The 26,331-nt window shown below is 38.3% G+C and overlaps 1 protein-coding gene across 2 annotated transcripts in view; it reads left to right on the forward strand.

Moving 5' to 3' along the window:
• The window catches only part of ARHGAP28 (Rho GTPase activating protein 28), a 148,622-nt gene that overhangs the window by 87,193 nt on the left and 35,098 nt on the right, over positions 1 to 26,331 (forward strand). Inside the window, exons 4-7 of one of the 2 annotated variants that reach the window (XM_060120913.1) lie at positions 4,551 to 4,643; positions 9,712 to 9,804; positions 16,677 to 16,766; positions 24,641 to 24,725. In XM_060120913.1, the coding sequence (XP_059976896.1) occupies positions 4,551 to 4,643; positions 9,712 to 9,804; positions 16,677 to 16,766; positions 24,641 to 24,725 (361 nt within the window). The remainder of the gene's footprint in view (positions 1 to 4,550; positions 4,644 to 9,711; positions 9,805 to 16,676; positions 16,767 to 24,640; positions 24,726 to 26,331) is intronic. The other variant, XM_060120914.1, reaches the window with a different exon arrangement.

Genomic DNA, 26,331 nt, shown 5'->3' on the forward strand with positions numbered 1-26,331 from the left:
TAGGTTTCTCATCTGTTTAATTGTAATATCAATAGTGACATAAATTAAAACTTCAAGGATCTTGGGTAGCTGGCATAACTGAAGACAGTCTCTAATTTGAGTTAGTTTAGGTTGTCTGTAAGTCAAATCTTCTCTTAGATGCATTAATCACAGCGGGGTGTTGCCAGGGCAGCTCACATATACAAAGTTAAGCTTTGTATTTGTGTTTACAATGTCCTAGAAGAGCACTGTCCTTTAGAACTTTCTACGGCGATGGAAATGATCTATGTCTGTGCTGTCCAATATGGAAGCCCCCATCACATGTGGCATTAGCACTTGAAACGTAGCTAGTGTAAGTAAGGAACTAAAATTTTAATTGTATTTAATTGTAATTGATTTGAATCTAAAATGTCACATGTGGCTTGTAGCCAGTATAATGAACACAGTTGTAGAATCCTCTGCTGTATATAATGATATATACTCAAGGTAAGCCATTTTGAGTTCTACGCTGTTTGAACTTTCAGCCTAGTTGAAACCTGGGTCTTCTTGGAAGGTGAGATTGTCTCAAGCTATAACTGAGTAAAGGTGATGCCCACAGCTTGAGGCTAGGGCTCCAGCCACATGAGTCCTGGACAAGATGCCTATCAAAGAAAAGGTTTACCCTGCAGGTTTAAATTCCCTGGGTCATTTTCCAGTTATCTCCCAGATCATCTTGAGAGAATCCTAAGAACTTGGCCTACATGCGTCCTTTCCCCATTTCTGTTTCCAGCTACTTCAGACTAATATTTTTCCTCTTCCCTAGCAAACTGCAAAATATGGGTCTATAGCTTCTCCTGAATCCTCCAGTTACTCAAGAAAATGCATAACTAGCCTCTCTAGGTTTCCCAAAACGTTGCGCTATAGTCACATAGAAGCAGTGCTTCTCCCATTTCTTTCACTTGGACCCCGAAGGGAATCGTAAGGTGGGCACTTAACACATTAGGGCTTAAGTATAAAATGAAATGAAGAGTCTTACTTTTCCATAACATGTAAGTGCAATAAACTGTTTGGTGTTTAACTCCAGCAAAGGCAGAGAGAGGGCCGCATTCTTGGTGGGCAAGGGGAGTAGCCCCGGGGGCTCTTCCTCCAGTCTGCCTTCCTCTTCTCCCACATACCCCCCCAGTCTTGCTGCGGAAGCCCCAGTTCTAGAGAGAATGGGGAATGAGGCAGGGGAAGTGGTCACAGGTAAAAGAATGACCATATATTCCAGGGAGTAGAGGTCTTGTGGTGTCCTGAGAAGTGGGGCACCTGGAAGTCAGGGAAAGCCTGGCATTGTATTATGCTGCTGAAAAATTCACATTGTTCTTTGTCAAAAATGTAAAAAGCCATATAAAGGCAGCCTTTTAAAAATATGATATATTTACAATGTGTAAGTCCTAATAAACATTCCCACAAGATTGTTTTTTCCTAAAAACTTCAGCATCTGCTTCTGCAGGTAAATAGACTTGGAGGTTCTTAGAAATGTACCTAAACTTTTAAGTTAAGTTAAACTTTTAAGTTTCCGATTTGAATTTGACGTCATGAATACCAGTTCCTCCCTCCTCCTCCTTCTTCTCTTCCCCACTCTCCCTTCCTTATTCTCTTCTATTCTTTATTTCTGTCTTTGTCATCATTTACCTACATTAATAGAACAATTACATAAAGTTTCCATTCCATTTTCTTGAAGTTTTAACATTACAAGTTGCATTAGGTAATTTTGCATTAATCTTAGAATTATGAATCTGACCCACTATACTCACCAAATGAAGATATAAATAATTTTAAAAATAAATGTTTTTTCCTTAATTTTTTGCATACAGAATCCCAGGTTCAAAATCATTTTTCTTCAGAATTTTGAAAATATTTGTCCGTTATCTTCTCTCACGCACCATTGCTGTGGGGAAGCACAATATCTACGTCAACTTCATTCCTTTATATACAAATGTGGAAGCTTTGTGAATTTCACTTTTTATTGTTGGAACCTTGAAATTTTAGCAGTTTTCCTTTTTAAAAAAATTCATCCTGGTCACTACCAAGTGAGCTCTTTCATTCTTCATCTTGTTCATTCTGCATATTTTCTTCTAATGTTTAAAACAAGTATTTATTCCCTTCATTTTCTCACTGTCTCCTTCTGGATATTAGATGATTGTTGTTAGATGATTGTTGTTAGATGATTGTTTCATTGTTTGGATTGAATCTCAATATCTCTTAAATGTCCTATTTTCCAAGCTTTGTTTTTGTGTATGTTTGCTCTACATTCTTGGCTGTCCCTTCAACTTCATCTTTTATATCATTAATTTGGCCTTGGTTGTATTAACACTTTTACCTTTCATTAATTTTTAAAACTTTAATAGTCCTCTTATGAACTTACTGAAGCCCCTCCTTTCCCCTAATGTTTCCTTTATTTTGTGATCTGTTCCTGTTTCTCAGCCGCAGTAGCCTCTCAGCACTCTGAAGGTACTAAATTAAACCTTAAATTCCAAGGTTCTCTTTTTTCCTTGAATTATCTCTTTCCTTCAGGGTCATCTGTTTATTTTTGGCATCATTACATTGCTATTGTTCATTTAACTTTAATCTTTGGATATTGATTTATATTCATTAATGGAGAACTAGATTGACTGATTGATTAGTATAGGTAGTGGTCATATATTTCTTATGCAGTTATGTAGACCCATTTTCTCCCAAAAACTCTCCCCCAGAACAGGAGTCTGGGCCTGTGTGAGTGGTGAAGTGTGGCAACGTCAACTGTCACACTTCACTTTAAGAAATAAATATGGTATCAATGCCAAAGTAACAAGATCCTGCAGAATCATAATTGGTTTCCTTTTCAGGCAAACCCAACTTTCCTTTTTATACTCCTGTCTATATCCTTTTAGAAGGCCCCAATAAAGTGCAATTCAACATTCTTTCTATCCGGGACCACCGCACCCATACTAGGACAGCCACTACCACTCCCAAGGCAGGTGGTCACTCTGTCACCGAGGGGACACTTGGGTTTTATCCTGGAATTACATTTAGCTGCTGCCTGCTGTTCTTCTAAACAGCTGTTGCCTTCTGAATTGGGCGATGCCTTCCTGCTGTTTTTATTTTCACTCTGGATATGTGCTTTTTCTGGATCAGCATTTACCGTCCACACATTTTTCTCTTATACCTTTTTTCAGGCCGAAGTTTTTCTCTACCCTTATCAAACCGCTCTTGCTTGCTTTTTATCTTCCAGAAGCATCCAACAATTTCTGTTCTGCTAATGGAAATGTTTAGTGGTTTCTAGATCTACTCTTTGAGAAAGGTATCTCTTTGACATTTTGAGTGATTTGCAGGGGGAGGAGAATGTGGTATGTGCATTGTGATATCTTGATCCAATTTTCCTACGTTGATTTTTCAGTAGTATTGGTTCCTTTCAAAAAATGTGTTTTTTTCCTTATTATAAAAGTAATGCAGCGTCTTTAATGGAAATTTAGAAAATATGGACAAGCGAGGTAAAAAATGAGTATTTCTATGGGCCCAAATAAAATTTTATGATTTAATTAAATATCCAATGAATGTAATTTTCAGTGAAATTCTAACCATAAAAGAATAGAATATTTAACCCTTGTTTTGGTAGAGCTCTTATACACTAAATCACAGATATTAAATCACCCTTTGGATACATAATGCAAGGTCTACAATCCATTTCATCATGAGCAGAAGTTCAGTGCTCAAACAGATTTTTTCTAATATTCAGAAGATGTGAATCAATTATTACCTTCAGTAACACATTTAATTGAGCAAAATAGTCAATCTAATTTCATAATTGATAAACAGTTAAAGGTGGGACTAACTCATAATTAACTGTATAAATATAGGCATACAGTCCTTAAAAAAAATGTTATATCACACATATACATTTGACTGCATGGCCCAGAAAACCCAAGAAATCATGAGTTTATACAAATATGAATTTGTTTTTTCTCTCTTTCAGAGGAAACTGATCTTTGCTTTAGCGTAGATCCAGCTTCCTTCCATCTTTCTATTTTATCTTTCACATGTGGCCTCCATTCTTTTGCTTGCCAAGGGGGCTGGGCCACTCCTGCCAGCATGCCCGTGTTCCTGGTGGTTCCTGGAGCTTGCACCAACTGACTCTATCTCTCTGACTTCAGTTTCCCAGAAATCTTACTTGGTAGAATTCCAGTTACCTCTCATTGCCTAGAAATGTTATACAATCATCCTTAGCTGCAAGAGAGCCTGGGAAGTTGATATTTTTTCATTGTACACAGAAGTTCCTGAAAAAAAAAATCAGGATCCTGTTAAGGAAGACAGGTGACTGGGTTTGGGGCAGGCAGTTGACAGGATCTTCCACACGTACCAGTGTCTGTCACCGGGCCTGGTGTGTGGTGAGCTCCCAGGACTGGCTGCTAAGTGGCCAAATGCAGTGATCAGTGCATAGGCAGTCATATCTGTGGGTGTCTCAACATGTCTGTATGAATGTGCACATCGTATGTGTAACACGTGATTAAATGCAGTTACCCTTGGGAGAACATGCCTGAATAAAAATGCACTTTCATTTTTCTCAATAGCCAGATGATTTTTGTTGTATCCCAGCTCCTCTTTTGGATGTGAACCCAGATGAAGAAGGGATGCCAGCAGTTCCCTGCAGAAATGGTCAACTGGTAAGACAGAGCAAGGGGATCAGGAGAAGTGGTTAATTCAAGGCAGCCTGGAAAGTTTTAAAAAAAAGCCTACTTACCTTGTAACAATGAAGAAAAAAGGGGACTCAGACTCAGGAATGAATAATTAAATAGTTAAATCCACAAATTCTGCGGGGCCTGCTTGTGCGTACAATAACAAAAACAATCACAGCTGCAGCTGCAGCCAGAAGTCAGTGCATGTGGGAGGTCATCAGCTAAACTATTGTTCTCTTTGCTGAGTGCATAGTGGAAAATTTTATGCTACCTTCTATAAATCTTTCAAAATTAATTTAATTGTCACTGTAAGAAATATTTTGACATTTAAGTTACTTTCTAAATGTAAATATATTGTGGGACGCAGCACTATAGCATCTTGAACCTGTAACAATAAGTGGAAAAAGTGCACAATCTTGCACAGGAGGTAAACACGTCTTATTTAGAGCCCACCTCACCCAGTTTAGTGCAAATTTCAAAGAGTGATGATCTGAGTTCCAAACTGTCAGTGAAGCTATTTCAGTGAAAGAGATGAATCTCATGCTGTGATCTGTACCTCCTGGCATGAGGCCTGGGTCCTCTTACTGAAGTGGTGACCCTTCACCCTGATAAGGACATGGGTTCCTGACATCTTCCTCCACCTGGACTCATGGCAGCAGAAAATTTACAGTAAGAGACCTTCCTCTATCATGCTTCTATGTGTTTCCTTCTCTTTAGCTCTTTATTTTCTTTCCTAGCAGAGGAAGAGGGATTCTTTGTTGTTCTAAGAGTAACCCCTATACCATTCTTGATCTGATTGATGATGATGATGATGATGATGATGTTTAGATTCTCTACAGTTTACTTTCATCTTGCATATATTTTATGTGGGGCACTCTGTCCACATCTTGCAATTGTCTCGATACAGGCTAGCCCCTGGTCCCTTCCAAAATTCTGCTCAAGGGTTTGGATGTGGCCAGTTTGTGTTCTGGCTGCTCTTCTGTTGCCTGAGGGTAGGTCAAGGTCTGGAGGTGGAGGGTGGTCAGCTGGGGCTGTGAGCAATCCTGTATTCAGATATTTGTCTCAATTTTTTTCTAATTTCATTGCATTTCTCATAAGAGTGTGAACTCTGTCTAGTCAGAGGTCTTTACATTTTCTGTTGAGTTGGGAGATTTTTCCCTCGGTTCAGGGAGTCTTCTATACCATCCTTCCAGCCAGGACACTTGATCCAGGCATTTGTTCCTCTCTGCCCGCCTGCTCCCCTTCACAGCAGCCACTACCTCTTCTCTCAGCTAGAGGAGGGGCAAGTCAGAGTAGACACGGGGTGTTTTCAAAGAACGATTTCTATGAGCTTTTCACCCCACCTACCTCTACCTACTGTTTTGATTGCCTCCTCTTCACCCTGGGGTTATAGGGATGGCTCAGCACATGACCCCTGACACTGGAAAGATGAGACAACAGCAATTTATTACATGTTCTCACAGCCCAGGGAGGGAGGACACCGCACACCATACAGAGCCACATGTGGGGTGCACTTGGGAACAGAGTGAACAAGCTTTGTAGTATCAAGAGGGGGAGTGCCCCCTTGGTTCTCACAGAGGATGGATTGGCTTGTTTGAATAATTCCATGGGTGGACAGGAAACTGAAACCCACTACTCAGGGATAAGCAAGAACTGTGTCTGGCCCCCTGGGTAAGAAGTGTTGTCTTACTAGGGGACCTTATCTGAGGGAGCAAAGTGGGAGGGGAACTTGGGCTTAGACCACTTAGGGCCCTCCCACTTTTACCGGATGTCAAGGCAACGTGTAAGAGTGAGTCTTATTTTAGATCTTGTTGCCTCATTGACACTCCACATCCAGCCGTGGACTCTCATGATGAGTCTGTGCTTATTTTGTTTCTTTTCTCTTTTAGCACTATCCCTTTTATTTCAATTCTTTGATGGTCTTGTCATCTTTTAAAGGTTAAAGGCAAGTGTGGTGACGAAACACATGAAGAAATCTCCCACTGAGGTGAACAAGAATGATTAAGTTTTATTCCAGACACACCCCTGAACTACTCACCAGTTTATAGAATGAGAAAGCAGTACTGCTCTTATCCCTGGAGGAGGATGAGGGCTAGCCCGCCAGAATGACCACAGAGAAGAGTAGAAATACTAATTTCCATAATCACATATATTACAAACTGTTACATCTTCTTAGCAGATTGCATCTTTTATCCTTTGAGCAAATCTGGCAAGAAATATCTCTGGATACTAAATTTTAATAACTAAAAAGCTTAAATCCTAAACTGGTTAGTATCAGTGTGCTAGGCTGTTGATCATTTTCTTTCAGAAATTTGTAAATATTAATCTATTTGCTTTTCATATAGTGTTAATGTTGAGAAGCCTGATGCCTCTCTAAATCATTCCTTTATTTGCATCCTACTCTCATTTTTATATTTCTGGAAGCTTTTAGGTTTATCTTTGTTGTTAGAGACCTGAACTGCCATCAGGATATGAAATCTTTTTTTTTTTTTTTATCATGATCCAGCACTCAGCTTTTTGTTTCTGAAACATGTTTCCTTTCAGTTCTGAACATTCTTTTCCCATTATTTCTTTTACTTCATTATCTCCATTTTCTCTCTTCTTCTTTTCATTTCTTACATTAAACTCACACAGCTCTTAAGTTGTCTCTTATATTTCCCATGTCTTTGTTTTCCGTTTGTTCTGTATGCTAGCAGGTTTTGTCTACATCATTTTGTGGGAACCTAATTCTCATTTTTGTCATGAGTGGTTATAATTGGGTCCCTGTTGATTTTTAAATTCAGCAATCATACTGTTAATTCATAAGAACTCCTCCTTTTTTCACTGATTTACCCTTTATTGTTATAGTTAGTCCTGATTTATGATTGCAATAGTCTCTCAGATCTCTCTGAAATTATTAAATCATTATAAGCCTTTTTCTCTTCCCTCACTTATCTCTTTCTCCCAGAATGTATACCAATATACTTTTTTTTCAGAATGTTGATTTTCTCCACAGCTGACTTTTTTATAGTGTTGATTTTTCTCCAGTGGCTGATGATCCTTAGTGATGGTCTGGATTGACTAGTTAACAACTTTTAGGATATGTCATTGCTGTATGATTTCTCTGCCATTATATAGATATTTTCCCAAAGGGCTCTTTATTGAATAAGAGGGCTGACTTTGGGTCCTGTGTAAGCAGTAAGGTATGTGAGCAGTCTGTGAATGGACGTTATTTTAACAGCACACATGGGTGAGTCCGTGCATGTGTGCATATGTAGACACACGTACATACACACGTACACACACAAATACACGCATGCACATACCTTCAATGCCAAAGGGAGAGTGGCAAATGACATCATTCCCAGACAAAACTCATGTTCTCCTTTTATTCTCCCATCCATGTCTTTCATGAAGGTCCAGAGTGACCTGATATTGAGGTCTGTTTTGGTCCCAACCCTGGGCATCTTCCCAAGGCAGGTAGTTCACTTCATTCAGAGTGCTTTCCTTGGGTCCATACGTGGCTGCTGTCTGCTGTTCCGTGTAAAGGGAACTGTTGGGAGTTCGGTCGGGCCCTTCCATTAAGGAAACACTTTGCAATAAATTATCCTAGCCATTGCCCTGGGACCCCTTCTTGTCCTGTGTGGTTTTCACTCTAAGCTTGATTGTTTGTCTGTTTGCTTTTTTGTGGATTTGCCCTTTCTTTGTCTTATGCTATCCTTAGGCTGAGAATTTCTTTACAATTATGAAATAAATTACTTATTTTCCAGGAATTTCTAACAATTTTTAATCTGTTATTAGAACACTTTGTTGGTTTTCAGTGCCCTTGGAGCTATACTTAAAAATACGCCCTTTCTCTAATTCTGAGTGATTGAGAGTGGTACACTCTCTGACCTCCATCCTGACCTAAGTTTTCTTGTACTGCCTTTTCAGCATTGTTTCCCCTTCCAAAGAGATGTGTGTTCTTCATAGCAATATAATACATACACATTGGGGGAAAGTTAGAAAATATGGAAAAGTCAAATGAAAAATGTTTCTAAGTTCTCGTGTAAAAGTTTATTTCATTAATATCCAGTATGCTTAGTTTTGCAAAAAGTTGCTTTAATCATGGAGTAGAATATTTACATCTTATTTTGGGAAATGCCATTATATCACAAATGCTGCTAAAAATCTTAGAGCATATGCACAAGGCCTACAGTGCAGCACATCGCAATTAGAATAGTCTCAAATCCATTTGCTGCATAGTGAAAATCAGATCTTTTCCAATACTCAGTGATGGGAATGAAATATTTGGTTCAGTCATATGTGTTTGTGAGATAATCAGTCTAATGTTTTTACAGTTTCAAAATGAAAAAAAAACCTGAATACTCTTGCTTTTGATTTGTAAATCACTCCAAAATACAGTCATAAAGTCTGATTTTTAAGTAGCATAGTTTAATCAGTAAGCTTCCTGACTTAGACAATTAGAGGTTTATTTTCCTTACAAAATAAGAAGTCTGCGGCTGGTTTGACTAATATCCCTCTCATGGACCTACCAAATTCTTATCTTTCCATTCTGTTCCACTCAGCATACAGGCTAGTATTTAATGCTTACAGGATGTCTGGGCATCACAGGTACCATGCCCATGTTCTGAGAGAAGCATCAGCCAGCTGATTCCATGCACTTCAACAAGAAAACATTAGCCTTCCTGGGTGCTCTACCAAGTAGGGTTTCACTCGAATCTCTTTGGACGGAGCCATCACATGATCACACTTAGTCCTTTTAGATAGACACGCAGCATCTTAGAGCAAGATCATGATATTCATATGTTAAAGAAGAAAAGAAAAGTGGGTTTTGGCAGGCAGGCAGCAGTGTCTGCTTTTGAGACTCATTTCTATTGCAGTGCATGACGTTTAGGAGGCTCAACATCCTTTTGGAGGAATTGGTGAATGCTACCAATTGCACTGTAGTCATTAACTCTGTGTACGTCCACATGGCTGTGCATTTATACAGATTCTAGTGTGATGTATAATTGAATAAACAATCACATAGTGAAAGATATGCCTGGATAAAAATGACTTTCGTTTCTTTCATTAGCCAGGCGATACCTGTGACAACCATCCTAGTCAGTTGGACGACACCCAGGAGGAAAAAGAGCTGCCGGGAGTTATCAAAACAAGTGGTTCCTTGGTAAGTGATAGCAGGAGAACTGGGGTTAGGGATGAAAAAAGAAGCCGTTCCTTCAAGACAATCATGCAAAACTTCAAAACAACGCAACATAATTCAGGTGGCTGGACAACTCCAGCTGTCAACATGCCTATCTACTTTTATTTGATTTGTAGGAAGCCATTCAGCAGTAAATGAACCCGAGTTTAATAGTTAAAGCCACAAACAACTACATGCTCTATTAAAACAGATACAAACCCAGAAAACCAACGATGGTAGGCATTTCTTTATGACAGATTTAGTTCCTTTCCATTTTTCGTTTATTTTGAAAAATTCTCATAAGAGTGTTGGTTCCATTGAGTCACAGCTCCACCAGCTATGGACGTCAGGTCACAGGACAGCAGTAGGTGTCCTCAGGTTGTCCACTGCTTCCCTGGTGCAGGGCGAACACCAGGCATCTTAGTTCTGACCACAGTCTTCACCCTAGGTGTCTAGTGCCCTCCCCTTCCCCATCCCCCTGCTTTTCCCCAGAGCCACTTCCACTCCCCACTTACCCAGAGGAGGGCAAAGTCAGGCAAACGTTGGGAGAAAGATCCAGCTTCTGTCAGTTTACAAACGGGAAAGATTGCTTTATTTATGGTTTAGCCAGAGCCTGTTCTCACGTCTGTTTTTACTTGCACTTCTATCCTAAGCTATCTTTTCTCTCCCTTGGTGGAGCTTATGTACTCTACCTTTCCTTTAATTTTTCCATCTTCATATTCCCTCACCTAACTTCCTCCCAGGTAGAAAAGAGCAAAATGGTGAATCCAATAGGTTCCCTCCTCCCTACTGAGATGGTGTTGGGGAGAGACTGAGTTTCAAGGGCTCTGCTCATGTTGACCCCAGATGTGGTTACTCACACCTTCAGTTGTTTTCCCTCATGATTTGGAGGAGATAGTAGTTGTCTATTTCAAAAGTGTCTCCGTTTGATTAGGAGGGAGGTGGATTTTGGAAAAGAATTTACATTATTCCTGGAATATTTCTCTCTGACCACCACTCGTGTGAATGTTGCTGGGATTCTTTTTTCTTTTTTTCATTATGTTTTGTTGACTCTACTAGGTTTTAGGAGAGAAAGCCTTGGTCATTGACTTAACTCTCCCATTTTATTCCAGAATATAATCCCTATTGTTTACAGAAATAATACATAACTCTTTTTTTAAAATTAATTTATTTTATTTATTTATTTTTGTCTGTGTTGGGTCTTTGTTACTGCGCGCAGGCTTTCTCTAGTTGTGGCGAGCAGGGGCTACTCTTCATTGCGTTGCGCGGGTTTCTCATTGCAGTGGCTCCTCTTGTTGTGGAGCACAGGATCTAGGCACGCAGGCTTCAGTAGTTGTGGCTCATGGGCTCAGTAGTTGTGGCTCACAGGCTCAGTAGTTGTGGCTCGTGGGCTCTAGAGCGCAGGCTTAGTAGTTGTGGCGCACGGGCTTAGTTGCTCCCTGGCATGTGGGATCTTCCCAGACCACGGCTCGAACCCATGTTCCCTGCATTGGCAGGTGGATTCCTAACCACTACGCCACCAGGGAAGCCCCAACTCTTTCTTTTTATATTAAAATTATCCACAGTTTTTTCTCTGCTGGTATTTCCAAGCTTTAGTTCCCTCGCCTTTTTTTTTTAATAACATTTATTTATTTGTTTGTATATTTATTTATTTGGCTGTGCCGGGTCTTACTTGTGGCACGTGGGATCTTCTTTGCGGCATGCAGGATCTTTTAGTTGCAGCGTGCGAACTCTTAGTTGCGGCATGTATGTGGGATCTAGTTCCCTGAACAGGGATTGAACCCAGGCCCCCTGCATTGGGAGTGCAGAGTCTTAGCCACTGGGCCACCAGGGAAGTCCTAGTTCCTTCGACTTTATCACACAAATCCTCTACTTTTGAAAACAAATCAACTTTCTGTTTCAGGAACATAGTTGGAGCTTTCCAGTGATAAAATTTTGTTTGGTCTTTTCTCATCTTTTCAAATGGGCAAAAGATTTGAATAGACACCTCTCCAAGAAAGAGATTTGGATGGTGAATCATCTTATGAAAAGTGCTCAGTATCATTAGTGATTATGGAAATGCACATAAAGCCATGATGAGATAGCTCTACATACCCTGTAGAATGGCTGAAATTTAAAAAGCTGACCGTATCGACTGGTGCTAAGGATGCAGAGCAACTGGAACTCTCATACATTACTGGTAGGAATGTAAAATGGTCCATCCACTTTGGAAAATAATTTGGTAGTTTCTTAAAATATTAAGCACATGCCTTCCATATAGACCCAGCCGTTCTACTCATAGGTAATATATATTCATACGAAGACTTATCCACAGAAGTTTATAGCTTAATAGCCCCAAACTGGAAAGAACCCAGTTTTACCTGCAGCTAAATACATGAACAAATTGTGATATATCCATACAATAGAATATTTCTCAGCAATAAAAAGCAATGAACATTTGATATACAAAGCATGGATGGATCTTAAAATAATTATGCCATGTGAAAGAAGCCAGACAAAAAAGATTCAATTTATATGAAATTACAGAAAATGTAAATAACCTATAGTGAGGGAAAGAAGATCAGTGATTGCCTAGGGGTTGGTGAGGAGGAGAGGGAAGGAGGGATGACAAAGGGGCGTGAGGACATTTGGGGAGTGCTGGTTTTGTTCATTGTCTTGACTGTGGTGATGGTTTCATAGGTCTATATATTTGTCAGAACTCATCAAATTGTATACTTAATAATCTATCTCAAGAAACCTTTACAAAAGAGTCCATATAATATTTTATGATTTCTTTAATATCCAACACATTTATTTTGCAATAAGCTACTTACAATAAAGGAATTGTCTATTATAATACAGATGATTGTCTATTGTCTATATATTATACATGGTTGAATCTTGACTCTGGATCACAAATGCCACTAAATCTGGGCATTTACAAAAGATTTACAGAAGATTTACAACCTGTACAGAAGGCTTACAACCCAGTCTACAGTCCTTACAAACTAGTCTACAAATCACTTGTATAGATAAAAGAAACATTTTCCTTATGTGTAGTCAACATAAATGAATTAGTCATTAGAGGTGTTAGTTAACTCAAAGGCGAAGTAGTCGATCTAGTTTTTTTCCATCTAGTTTATTTCCAATGTCTTAAGTCAAACTCAAATGGCTACATTTGCTATTGATTTATAATTCACTGCAAAATACAATCATACCTTCTGTTAAAAATGATCAATTGCATCTGTGTTTGCTTTGTAGTAAAGAAAATCTAAGGAACCTTGGTTTAAACAAGTAGGAGTTTGTTTTAATCACAAAATGAGCAAGTAATGGTGGATAAACCAAGGCTAGTACAACTGCAGTGCAATGCACTGCCAACCTTAGCCCGAAACTTCTAACTTTTTCCTTTCATGCTGCCACCATAACATGTGGATTTAATCCTTAAACTTACAAGATGGTTAGCAAACTCTGGATCCCATTAGGAACATGTGCCAACTGAGTGTTCATTGTTAACAGAAAACCTTAGCTCTCCTGGAGAACCCGCACAGTGACATTTCTCATATTGCTCATTGACCTACTCTTGCACTCTTACATGACAATCTGGGTTTCTTTTCTCTTCTTTGGTTGCCTGAACCTTATTCCTTTATAAATAAGCTTTTTGTGTTTGCCCTCTCTACAACTTTTTTGAATTTTGAATTTATTGCTGCAATTCTGAACTTTCACAAGAATCAGCCCCTTATTTCATTCATCTTGGTGACTGCTCAGTGAGTTCTTTCTGAGAACTGATTTCTTTCTTCAGTTTCTGGACATTGTCTTCTATTATGTCTTAAGTTATTTTTTTCTCTGCATTTTCTATGTTCCCCCCTTCTAGAACACATATTAGATGGTTCCTGCTTTGCTTGAATTGAATTTCAGTATCTCCTAAATTTTCTCTCCTGTTAGTCTGTTTGCTCTGATTTCTTCATCTTTATCTTCCAGATTAGTAATTTTTTTCTTGGTCATGATTCTGTTTTTTTTTTTTTTTAAGCTTGTCTTACTCCTTGTACATTTCAGCAAACATATTCTTATTTCCCAAGAACAACTTTTTTATTTCTGATTTACCCATTATGGTAGCTGTAGGTTCTTGATTCATAGCAGCAATAGCCCCTTGAAGATAAGAATTATATTATTTGTAAGGAATGAGATTATTTCTGTCTTTTTTATTGATATATATATATTTTTTAAAGTGCATGCATTTTAGGTATATAATTCAGTTTGAAGAAGTGTTTTCACTCATATAACTACAGTCAGTCAAAATAGAAAACATTTCCATCACCAAAGAAATTTCTCTCAGGCCTTTTCCAGTCAGTTGTCCTCCTTTTCCTGCAGCGGCAAACCCTATTGAGATTAATATGCACTCTTGTGTCTGGCTTCTTTCACTCAGAATAATTTTTAGATTTATCCATTTGTTGCGTGTATTAGAAATTTAGTCCTTTTATTATTAACAATAATCCATTGTGTAAATATACTATTATTGGTGTAGCTATTCACCTGATGATGGACATGTGGACTGTTTCCAGTTTTGCGCTATTATGAATAATGCCGCCAATACATTCATTTAGTATAAAGGATGTATATTCTCATTTCTCTTCCGTAAAGATGCAACATAATTCAGATTGTTGGCAAACAAGCCACCCTCCGCCCCATCACCCATAACCCTTAAACTCAGCTAGGAATAATTCAATAAATCAAAAATAACTAAATTCTATCCTTTAAAGAAAGCATCTACAGGCAGAAACAACAACAACAGAAACTAATTTTTTAAACTTATATCCTAAGTGGAGGATGTTGTCAACTAAAGCTTGGTCCTTGTGGGTGAGCTCATATGGAAAAATAACAGATTACCATGTAAATTGTTTTTCATTATTTTCAGTATCAACTAAGAAACAAAAATTTAGTTTTTCCCAGTTATTTTCCAAACGTAAACATCTTGTGTGGAGAACATGCTAGCTTTTGGAATGCATAGCAGTAAGTGATACAAGCAGTGGAGTCCTGCCCATGTGCAAGCACCATCTGATTAGGGAAGTGCACATCTCCTGTCGGGTGACAGCAAGTGTCCCCAAGCTTACAGTGCAGGGAGAGCTTCTCACCAAGACTATGGATCCTGAATGTTTTTTCAAGTCCAGCTCCGCAGTCCCTCCACTGTACCCCTGTCTATCAGAATCCTGTCACAGCAAGACGGTGGGACGACCCACCAAAGCCTCCATCAGGGCTGAAAGTGTTCAACAAGACAGAAGATGCCAGCACATTTTCAGGTGGAACTACCATCCCTGGGCCCCTAAAGTCTGCAATCATAATGCAAGTCTTTATTAATTTTGATTGATTACTGGATTTCCTACTCTTTGTACATTCTGTTATTTTTCTCTTCCCTCTCTAAAAAATTTTCTTTTATGCTGTTTTCAAGTAGAGGTTTTTATTTTACCAAATCAATTCTATTAGCTTTTCTTCTAGAAATTTCTATCAGCTATGGAATTCTTTGCTGGTTTCCATTGCTGTTAACAATCTGTTTCTTTAAAATATATATATATATATATATATATATATATATATGTTTTCTGCCATTTTTAGTGATTTGGGGTGAGGGGAGTTAGGTGATTGTCAGCTTGCCATCTTGACTTAAATTTCTTGAGCTAGATCTTTTGTTCTATTTGTTCCTTTAAAGAAAAAAGAGTCTATGTTTTTTTTTGCGGTACGCGGGCCTCTCACTGTTGTGGCCTCTCCCGTTGCGGAGCACAGGCTCCAGACGCGCAGGCTCAGCGGCCATGGTTCACGGGCCCAGCCGCTCTGCGGCATGTGGGATCTTCCTGGACTGGGGCATGAACCCGTGTCCCCTGCATCGGCAGGCGGACTCTCAACCATTGCGCCACCAGGGAAGCCCAAGAGTCCTATGTTTATTTTATAAAGTAACACATACCATCTATAGAAAATTTAGAAAATGTGGTCAAGAAAGATGAGTGACAGTTTTTTAAAAAACAAAATATCGTATGTTTTTATAAGTATCGAATATATTCGATTTTGCCATAAGTTTCCTTCAGTAAAGAAAAGAATATTCATTTCTTAAATTTCAGTAATGCCCTTGTACACTAAAGCAAAAATCTACTTCAAGCTTTATAAATGAAAAAACAATTTGGTACTATTGCTATTGAATTCTAATCACTGTGAAAGATAGTCCTAGGGTCTGTTTAAAATAAATAAGATTAGACAAGTTTGTGTTTGGCTGCATGTAATAGGAAAGTCGGAGTTGCTTTGCTCCACGTGGAGATGCTTAAGAGGGGGTGGTCCAAGTGTGACAGGGCAGCCATGTGATGCCCCTTAGCACAGACCCAGCCATCTCTGCCATCCATCATCCTCATTGGAGCAAGATGCCTGGCAACTCCAGGCTGTCACCTAGAGTGCTGTCATGAGCATGTAGCAGCTGACCCTACTCTTTTTGGTCAGGAAAGCCTTAACTTTTCTGGAGGCACTCTTCTTAATATTACACTTACACCTCATTGACCACACTTGTCACATGATCACTTTTAGCTGCAAAGAAGCCTGGAAATCAAGTTCTCTGGTTTCACACCTCACTCCCTGGAACAAAACCAAGATATTCTTAAGGAAAATGGAATTTGTGGCAGACAAGAGCAGTGTCTGCCACAGGGCCAGGGTCTGTCAGAGGGCCAGGCATTTAGCTGGTTCGCAGTGATGAGCCCTGAAGGGCTGGTGCAATTGCCCATGCCCTGGCAGTCATAACTCTGTGTATTGCCACACATATCTAAATACGTACGCATAGTGGAATACACAAACATGTTAGAAAGTATTTGCCTGAATAAGAATGGTGCTTTCATTTCTCCATTTAGCCAGATGATGCGTCTTTCAACATTACTACCCTGTCAGATGGGTCCCAAGATGAAGAAGGGAGTTTTGCAGTTCCCAGGAGTGGCTCCATGGTAAGTCATCACATGCTCAGATGATTGCATGTCAGGACAAAATTGCAAATTCAAGGCAAGAAGAAGAATTTTTTTCAAACAGATGAGAAAAACTTGAACTAACACTGTGAGGAAACCACAGCTGCCAATAGACCCATCAACCTTATAACAATTAGGAAGAAAGAGACTCAAAACTGAGGAATGAATAGATCAGTTTGAAAGAGGACTCCATAAATTAATACTGATGCAGTGTTCTTTAGGAGCATCAAGCATGGAGCGATTTGTTAACTTTTGTCCCCTTGTCTGAGTTCATACAGATGATCTGTCCTAACTCTGCCATCTTAACTCAGAAGTCCTTTTACCTGCAGGATAAATTAAAATTTCCTCCTCCTGATATTGAAGGCTCCCCACTGTTGCCTGTGTATCCAGCGTTGGATCTCAGGACTCATCCAAACAAACCCTCCACTTACGACAGATTCACTCACGTGGCCTTGAGTAGTAGAACTTCTACTTTTCTTTGTCTCAAACTCCCGTCATTCCTCCCCCTCCCCACCTCCACTGGGAACCCCCAGTTGGTGTTTCTGTGCAGGAGCCCTGGCAGGGTGTGGCATAATGGACCAGAAGTGAGAGACCCTGTTAGATAGGGTAGTGGTTCTCCACTGGCAAGTTGATGGAAGGCAAAAGAGCATGACAAGATGGGCAGATGGAGGGGGCACATTCAGCGTCCTCCTGGGCAGTAGTTTCTCGTCTGTTGTCGAGTTTGATATACCGGGTAGTTGATATGCACAACGCACTCCCAGGGCACCCCCATTGTTCAGGGAGATAATGCTGTTAGCCCCATGTGAATGAGTTTTTCTGTTGTGTTTTTAGATTTTTGGTTATGAGGTTGTTTTGTTTTGTTTCATAGTGATCATTTAAGAAGCATAAAGTAATGTGAGTGATTTTTATCAGTAGCACTCACTACAGGTTATAGCACCGATAGGCTAAGGGTTACCCACAGTTTCTGACCTACTGGCTTTAAATTCAGCTGTTACTTTCCCATTTAAGACCATGCATTGGAATGCAGATAAGTGAGAATATCTCTACTTCAGAGATAATCTCCAGTTCACCCCACTTAGCGATGAAAACAAAGTAAGTCATTTGCAAACTGGTAACTCCTAGAAATGAGGAGTTTCCTACAGTAGACCTTACATGGTGTGCTGTCCACCCCCACCCCACCCCGTGACCGAGGATTCCTCTTCTAAGTAAGGCCTTGCCCAGGATATTTCATTTTCAGTCTCAGCTGGAGATACCCATGTGCCCAAGACTCAGCCCCAAGTCTTAGCCTCACCTCTACTTGTCTTCTCTGACACCTGTTGATTTTATCTTGTACACAGTTCTAGAATATGTCTACTCCCCTCTTTTCCTACAACTACTTCCTTAGTACAGAAACTCATCATCTTTCTGTGTTACTGAAGCAGCCGCCTAAGTGATCTCCCGGACTTTAGCTTATACCCTCCATCTCATCCTCGCCGTGGCTGCAAGTCATCGGTCTACAATGCAAGTCTTGCTCCATGCCTGCAGCAGTTCTCCCCACTTTCTAGTTAGTGTTAGTGTTAGGTAGTTAGAAAGCTTCTGTCTCTGACCTCTCGTCCGTCCGCTAGCTGACTTCACCTGTTCTATAAGCCAACAAGAAAGTACTGTGTGTAGTTCTGTGCACACACCAAGCAGAACTTGAAGCATGGTGTTTGCACCATTGAGTTGCTAAAGAAGAGGAGGTTGGGTAGGCCTGTTTTCTAGGCTTTTCCATGGCAGCTCTGTGACCACAATGCTTGTGACGTTTTTCTATTTCTTCATTCTTTGCTGATTCATTGATTTATTCATTCACCAAATCTTTATTGAACACGTGTTGTCTACATATAGGATCCTTGAAAGTTTGACAGTGTAAGAGAAAGAAAATGATCTTGCATGGCAGTTATAGATAGAGCTTCCTGGGGTAAGTTAGTCACTCAGATTTCGTTTTTGTTTTCATTTTGTTTTTCTGAAAACTGATTGAATGTCAATAATGACATAAGTAAAAGTTTCAGCAGTAATGACACTCAAAAATATTTCATTGGAACCTGTCTCTAGTGTGACTTACTTTGGATTGTTTGTTACTCATAATACCTTTACTTTGAAATGTTAAACAAATTGGTTAGTTGCTAAAGTAGCCCACAGATGCCAACTTCACTCTTTCTGCATCTGTACTGAAAATCATTCTAGAACTTCTTACCATGACATAAACACATTTTTGACTTCCCTGCTTCTTGATTATAAGGAGCCATGGGCACCCCGGTTTGGTTCCCCAGTTTCTTCTACATGGTGGGATTTCCAGTGATTCAGTGCAGTGGAGGCAAGGGCTTCAGGGGTCCTGGCCATGATGCCTATAAAGGTAAATCTCGCTGGCCTGTCAGGGAAAATCTCACTGACTATTTACTGTTATCTCCAAGACTCCAGAGGCTCTTGACAACTTTCACTATTGGCATTTATGTTGTGGAATGGGATAAAGTAGGTAACCTAACTTTATTTTTTCCAAGGGGATAGACTTGGCTTGACCAACATCTTGTTTTTTCATTCTTTCATCTTTTTTACTTGTTTGATTTGCACCTTTATGATAAGTGAATTCTCTACGTACACAGGATCTATCCTAATTACTATGACTCTATGTTTTGTTTATTTAAATTTGTTACAAGTTTGCCATCATTGTTTAGAATCAAAATTTTCTTTCCTCTTCTCAGAAGTTTTTTTCTTTCAGATGAACTTACATTGAGGCTATCACTACCCATTAAATAAAAATCTTGTTAGTACTCCACTAAGAATTTCATTGAATTTAAAGATTGTTGGAGAGAATTCACATCTTAAAATATTGAATCTTCCCACTGAGAAAAAATTGTGTCTTTCCATTCATTTGTATCTTCTATCCTTCAGTAAAATTTCATGATTTCCTCTCATATTTTTTCCTACACATTTTTTCATTTGTTAGTTACTAGGAACTTAATGGCTTTCATTGGTATTTTAAATGGTAGGGGTTTTTCATGGTATCTTCTTGTCTGTTTTTGTGGATATACAAGGAAAGTATTTTTGTTACTCACAAAAGTCTCTCTTATAGTTTCCTTTCTGAAAATTCTTCTTTATTTCTTAGAATTTTTCATTTGATTTTATAATTTGTGCAGACATCGTCTGAAATACTGAAAGTTTTATTTGCCCAATCTTTAAAATACAGTTAGCCCTCTTTATTTTTAGGTTCTGCATTCTAGGATTCAACCAACTACAGGTTGAAAATATTCAGAAAAAAAAAAATCCCAGAAAATTCCAAAGAGCAAAACTTGAAATTGCTGTGCACCAGCACCTATTTACATAGCATTTACATTGTATTAGGTGTTATAAGTAATCTAGAAATGATTTAAAGTATATGGAAGGATATGCATAGGTTATATGCAAACGCCACAACGTTTTGTATAAGGGACTTGAGCATTTGAGGATTTTGGTGTCCTTGGGGGTCCTGGAACCAATCCCCCATAAATACCAAGGGACGATTGTAGTTATTCATCTTATTTACTTTTCTTATCTTATTGAACCAACCTCAAGCACTTATAACATTGAATAATAATTATGGAGATCTTTTGATACATTTTTGATTTTCTCATGAATTCTTCTAAGTTTCACTATTAAGAAGAATATTTGTTCTGGGTTTCTGAGCCTTGTAGTTACTTTTATCAGGAGTAGAGATTGAGTTATATCAAATGATTGTATCATCTATTAAAATGAATGTATTGTTTTTCTTCTTTAAAAGGCAATTACTTTAGGAAATTACATTGATAGGTTTTTCTAATGTTGAACTATAATTTCATTGCTTAGTTAAACCCTACTTGTGTTATATTATTCTTTTCTTATGCTACTGAATATGATTTGCTACCATTTTAGCATTTTTAACCACTATTCTAGTAAGTGGGGTTAGCCTATGATATATCATTTCTTTTTGTTATTACCAGAGTTATGCTAATCTTGGTACAAACATGTTGAGAACTTTGAATCTTTTTCAGTGTTTTGGAGCTATTTATTAAACTTTGGTGTAAACACATATAATCTGTGAAAACTATTATATACAGTTTTATGCCAAGGTCTGGCATCGCTGTAGACCTAATGCTTTGATTAATTTTTCAATGGATATGGTTTAGGGATTATATTCCTTTCAATCCCAACTTGTATGAATTTGGTAATGTGTATTTGTTCTAGCAAAACATCCAGTTCATTTAAAATTTCAATATATGTTGGTGTGTGTGTGTGTGTAAACACATATGTATACAAATATATATATGTACATACACACATTTGTTTAGGTGCATAATTTTAAAATTTTCTGTGAAGGTAGCTATTACTCCTTTTTTCTTCCTAAAATTTATGTCTGTCAGAATGTAAATACTTGCCTGTGTTGGCAGTATTTTTTTTTAAAGTCACTACCTTTAATTAATTAAGCCTACTTTTTCTATCATATTAATTTATTTAATCCTTATTAATTTTTTTCATTCATTCTTGGGTCTACTTGGATAATTTTTCCTAGTCTCTTGGATTATAAACATTTTTCTTCTTTTTTTTGAAATATATACTCATTTTAATGTCAGACACAAAAATTTCAGAATATCCCTTTTTAGAAGAATTTGCTCGGAACTTATCCATTACATCAGCAACTTTTTTTTTTCCTGAATTTTATTTTATTTATTTTTTTATACAGCAGGTTCTTATTAGTCATCAGTTTTATACACATCAGTGCATACATGTCAATCCCAATCGCCCAGTTCATCACACCACCACCCCCAGCCTCCTGCCGCTTTCCCCCCTTGGTGTCCATTTATTTTTAAACTTTATTATTTGTGTTTAAGGTTAAAAAGTAATCTGAATAATACTTCGGCTATTCACATGGATTTTTGGAATTTATTACTCTCATTGTCTTTAATATTTAATTTATAATTTCAGATGTCATAGATGGCATCAGAATGCCTTTACGTTCACATTTGGATAGATTTTGTAATTTTTATTTTATTTCAAAATTGGTTACGTATTTGTCAGTGAATGTGGCTTATTTACGTTCATCTCTGGGGAATTTGGCACAGTGGATTCAAGAGGTGGATATTTATCAGTTCTGATCTCAGATGCAGAAGAGGAATATGGGGAGCCTTATTGTCTGTAATGACTGAAGCACAGGCAGATTAGTGTATAGAGTTATAACACATAGATTGAAACCATGAGAAAAAACCAAGCAGCCAGTCAGGAAGGTCAGAAACATCTTTTGAGTCGGTGAGTTTCTCCTGTAAGTAATGAACACGGAAAATATTTGGTATGGTGTTTCTTTAATGTGAAGGAAATATCAGATAGTCGAAGTCTAGTTTTAAGAGAACTCAAGCAGATAGTGCTAACCTTCTAAATGTTGGAATTTAAAATAATAATCCTTCAACCCTTACTCTCCGATCCCAGTGCAGTAGGATTTGGGCAGCGGAGCAAGCGTTGGTAGCTAGGAAGCTTTGCCTCTCCTAAAGCAGCTGAGGCCCCAGTGGGGAACTCTAGTGGTTGGGCATGTAGGGAAATGGTAGGATCCATTATGGACAAGCTAGGGAAGTTTGTTTTAAATGGGAGTGGCATTTATGTTTGAAATACATTAAAATCACTAGTGAAAATATTTTAACGATTCTAATATTAATATGTTTAATGAGTAAGTGGATGTTTTAAAATTATGAATACCAAGCACTGAGCCTTTTCATTCAACCTGCTTCAAAACTCATGGTCCCTTTATTGGCAGAGAGATCTTCCTTTCCATTTTCACCAAGTCATCCCCCTGCTTTAACACATGAATGTTCTTTTGTTTGTTCTGTTGTGTTTTAACCGTTACGAGTCTAAGTCTGAGAACCTCTACCTGGCTTTCAAAACCTTCTTGACTAACATATTTCTCATATTTTTCTAATACCTTGTCTCAACTCCTGACAAATCAGGCTCTCCTTGATCCTCTCATGAAGCCAAAATGCTTCAGATTTCCATACCTGAAATTTATGATTCCACGTCTGTCCTGAATGCTTTGCCCTCCTCCCTGCCTTTGTAAGTCCTTTTCATCATTCCTTGAGTTTCAGTGCAAGGTCAGCCGCCCCTTCAGTGAAACCTTTCGGGTGGCACCTCCTTCCTCTCCTTTACTCTCCAGTAAACACAAGTAGTGTAGAAATTAGCTCTTAAGAGTGGATTGTCTTTTAATAATGTTCCATAAATGTTACTCTCTTCTCCTCATTATAAATAGCTAAAGAGCAAGGGTCACGATTTAAATTTCTGCTTCCCCCAGGAAAGTCCCAGAATAATTTATATTACAGAAAGTGGGACCTCATTCAATACTATAGACTGGCTGGAGGCCAGTTAAACCAGACAGCAGATGGCACTTCTCCACTTTACGGATTACGAAATTGACATTTAGTCCATTTGAAGATCCCAAGCCATCAGCTCCAAGCCTTACATGAGTGTTTCTCAATTTTCAGGAGTGTTCTCTTCTATAGATGAGTTATTACAAAGTTTAATAGAACATTTCTTTCTAGAAAAACGTAAGGAAACCACTGAAAAGTGTTCCACATCTTTTTAAGGATTTCAGTGTATAGGTAATCTTTAATCTGTAGTGTTAGTTTTTAGAGCCACCAATTACATAATTGAGCATCTGTGTTTTAATAGTTGGCAATATATTCACATTCTGTTTACACAATAAGATATGTTATCTCCTTTGGAATAAAATAGGAAAGAGAGAACGCCAAGCTCAGCATTCGAGATTCCCTTGTGCAATTTGTAGTACATAATAAAGGATCTTTCATGAAGCAGGTGTTCAGTTCATATTGCTAAATAAATATGAGCGACATCAGGCTCTGGGGGAAGAAGAACAGACTTATGTGTGAAGAGCATAAAAAAGGTTCTTGATGGAATAGCAGATTTTCACCCTCACACATACAGCTGATAACTTCCACGTTAAAATTTATATTGGTAGAAATGGTAGAATTTGTGTGTAAGTGTTTACTAGTACCCATCCAACCTGAGTTAGAGTTCTACAAAGCTCTACAGAGCTCTACAAAGTTAATTACTCAACTTCTGATAACATTGCAGAGGAGTACAGTGCTTTGGCAGGATTGCAGTGAAGAAAGTAGGAAATTAATTAAGAGAGGACACTGAACTAGAAAACGTACTTAAATTGTTGGTAGTTATTATCACTCTGTATTTCCTAGCAAAGAAGTTAATGTATGAGTATATTAATAGTAGCTAGCCCTCGTGCAGTACTCACTATGTGCCAGATATTGTTCCATGTGATCTATAGTCATTTAAAATTCATAATAACTTGTTGAAATATGTTCTATTATCATCTTCATTTTACAGATCAGGAGATTAAGCAATAGAGAGTCCTGTAACTTGCTTGAAGTCACACGAAGTGGAAGAACCAGGATTAGAATCCAAGCAATCTGGCTCCAGCATCCCTGTTACTAACCATCTAGCTATGTCATGACTTAGAGTTTACGACCAAAATGTGTGACCAGCTGCATCAAGAATAACAAATATAATAATCATCAAACTATGTGACATCAAGCATTGTAATTTTTACGTTAGGAACTGTATGACAACAAACATTTAAGAAGATGTGGTTATTTTGACCTTGACTTAGTTCTCTTTTGAGAAAACTGTGTGAGCTGTACAGGTCTGAACTGAGTGAGAAAACAAAGGAAATGAGATGCAAGCCCTTCATGGAGTCAAGAATTGCTTTTTGTGAAAAGAATTCAAATATACAGCAGAACATAAATCAGGTTGAAACGTAGGGTAGACTGTATTCATGATAAGCTGTTTTGTGTTCGTCTTCCCTTGTTTCACAGTCTATCCTGGAGACTATTCCAGATGCGCCAGCTCATTCCAATGGCTCAGCAGACCCTGGACAGTCGGTGCAGAAGGCAGTGAGTGGTGAGTGACACAAACTCCTACTGAACTCAAGCTGCGTCTTTTTGCTTTTGTGCTGGCACTCAATTCAGTGAGAAGTGAATTTCTGAAAGCAAAATGTAAGTGTGTTTTCTCCCCTTTTTGATTCTGTCACCCGGGCCTCTCCTCCCATCACCTCCAAACAGCCCATCTGGTATACCAGACGAAACTAATTGAACCACATTGGAAGCAGAATCTTTTCCACCTTTACTCCCACGGCATCATTTAGAAACTACTCACTTAGGCAGTGTCTTTGATTTGGGGCCTCTCTCACAGGTAATCTGGATCTGCTTAACGGTATCAAGCAGACCAGGAAGCAGACCACTTCCAAGAACCTCTAATTATGCTCAAGTAAATGCAGCAGCAGAGCAGCTTGTGATATACAGAGTAACAGGGTTAGCTTTTAAATGGGCCTCTTCCACTTGAGCATTGGATACTCTGCATGGACTCAGTATGGAATCTCAAATCCTCCTTGTTAGAAATAGGCCCCTTTAGGCCACACTTTAGTGATTCCTCAAAATTTTCCCTAAATAATGCACTGTCTTCTCAGAAACAGCAGAACCCCATACTTGCAGCATTAGCTTCAAAACTCAAATAAGTTGGGGTGATGAAAATGTTCTAAACTTGATCGATGGTTGTACAACTCTGCAAATATCCTAAAAACCGTTGACTATACACTTCAAATAAGTGAATTCTAGGCATGTGGATTACATTTTAATAAAGCTGTTTCCAAAAAAAAAAAGAAAAATCGAAGAGAATGGATTTGCTGTAAATTATTCCACATCATTCTATTTGCTACCATATTGTTATTCAGTTCAACTCATACCACTAAAAGATAAAAGTCTACCTGGAGTAGTCTGGTGATTTGGAGTATCGGCCTGTATAATCAACACTGTCCAAAGAATCTGTCCATAGGTCCTTAAGAAATTAGCATTTTATTTAACAATCTTACTCTGATTTGCATGCAAACCTCTGTATGATGAGTGAAAATCTTAACTGTGCCCTCATTATTTTCTAAGTTCTTACTGTATCCATTTATTGTGTTTTAATTCAGTATAACTGTTTAGAATTTTAAATTTGTTGATTTACAAATTTCTCTGTTAAACTTTTAATTGAGATTAACTAGGTCTTCTGTCATTTCTATCTTTTGTTCCTTTTGTTCTGTTTGGTTTTCATTTAGTCACTGTCTATAGAAGAGGGTAAAAGAGATGAGCTCTTTTTTTGGTAATCAAATAATTCTTTTCATGACATATGAACAGTTTTGCCAGGCAATGAAACAAGATGGCAAGCCAAACTCTTAGTCAAAAATCAGATTTAGATTTACTCGAATGATTTCACTTGTTTTTGGTAAGGAATCTATTGTCTTAATTTCAGACTTGAGAGAAACATGGATATGGGACAGTACTTGTCACCCATTTAGCTTTGTAATGTGCATCATACGAGGTCAGGTAACGATACAAAATCATAAGAATTAGAATTAATTCACCTGAACAAATCTAGTAGTGAAGGGCAAACTGAATTTGAACAAATCTTAAGAGGCACAGTTCCCCAGTTTGGGAAAAACCCAAGAGGAATGAAAGTAGGCAGGAAT

This window comes from Lagenorhynchus albirostris, chromosome 14, assembly GCF_949774975.1.
Source record: "Lagenorhynchus albirostris chromosome 14, mLagAlb1.1, whole genome shotgun sequence".
Classification (NCBI taxonomy): Eukaryota; Metazoa; Chordata; class Mammalia; order Artiodactyla; family Delphinidae; genus Lagenorhynchus; species Lagenorhynchus albirostris.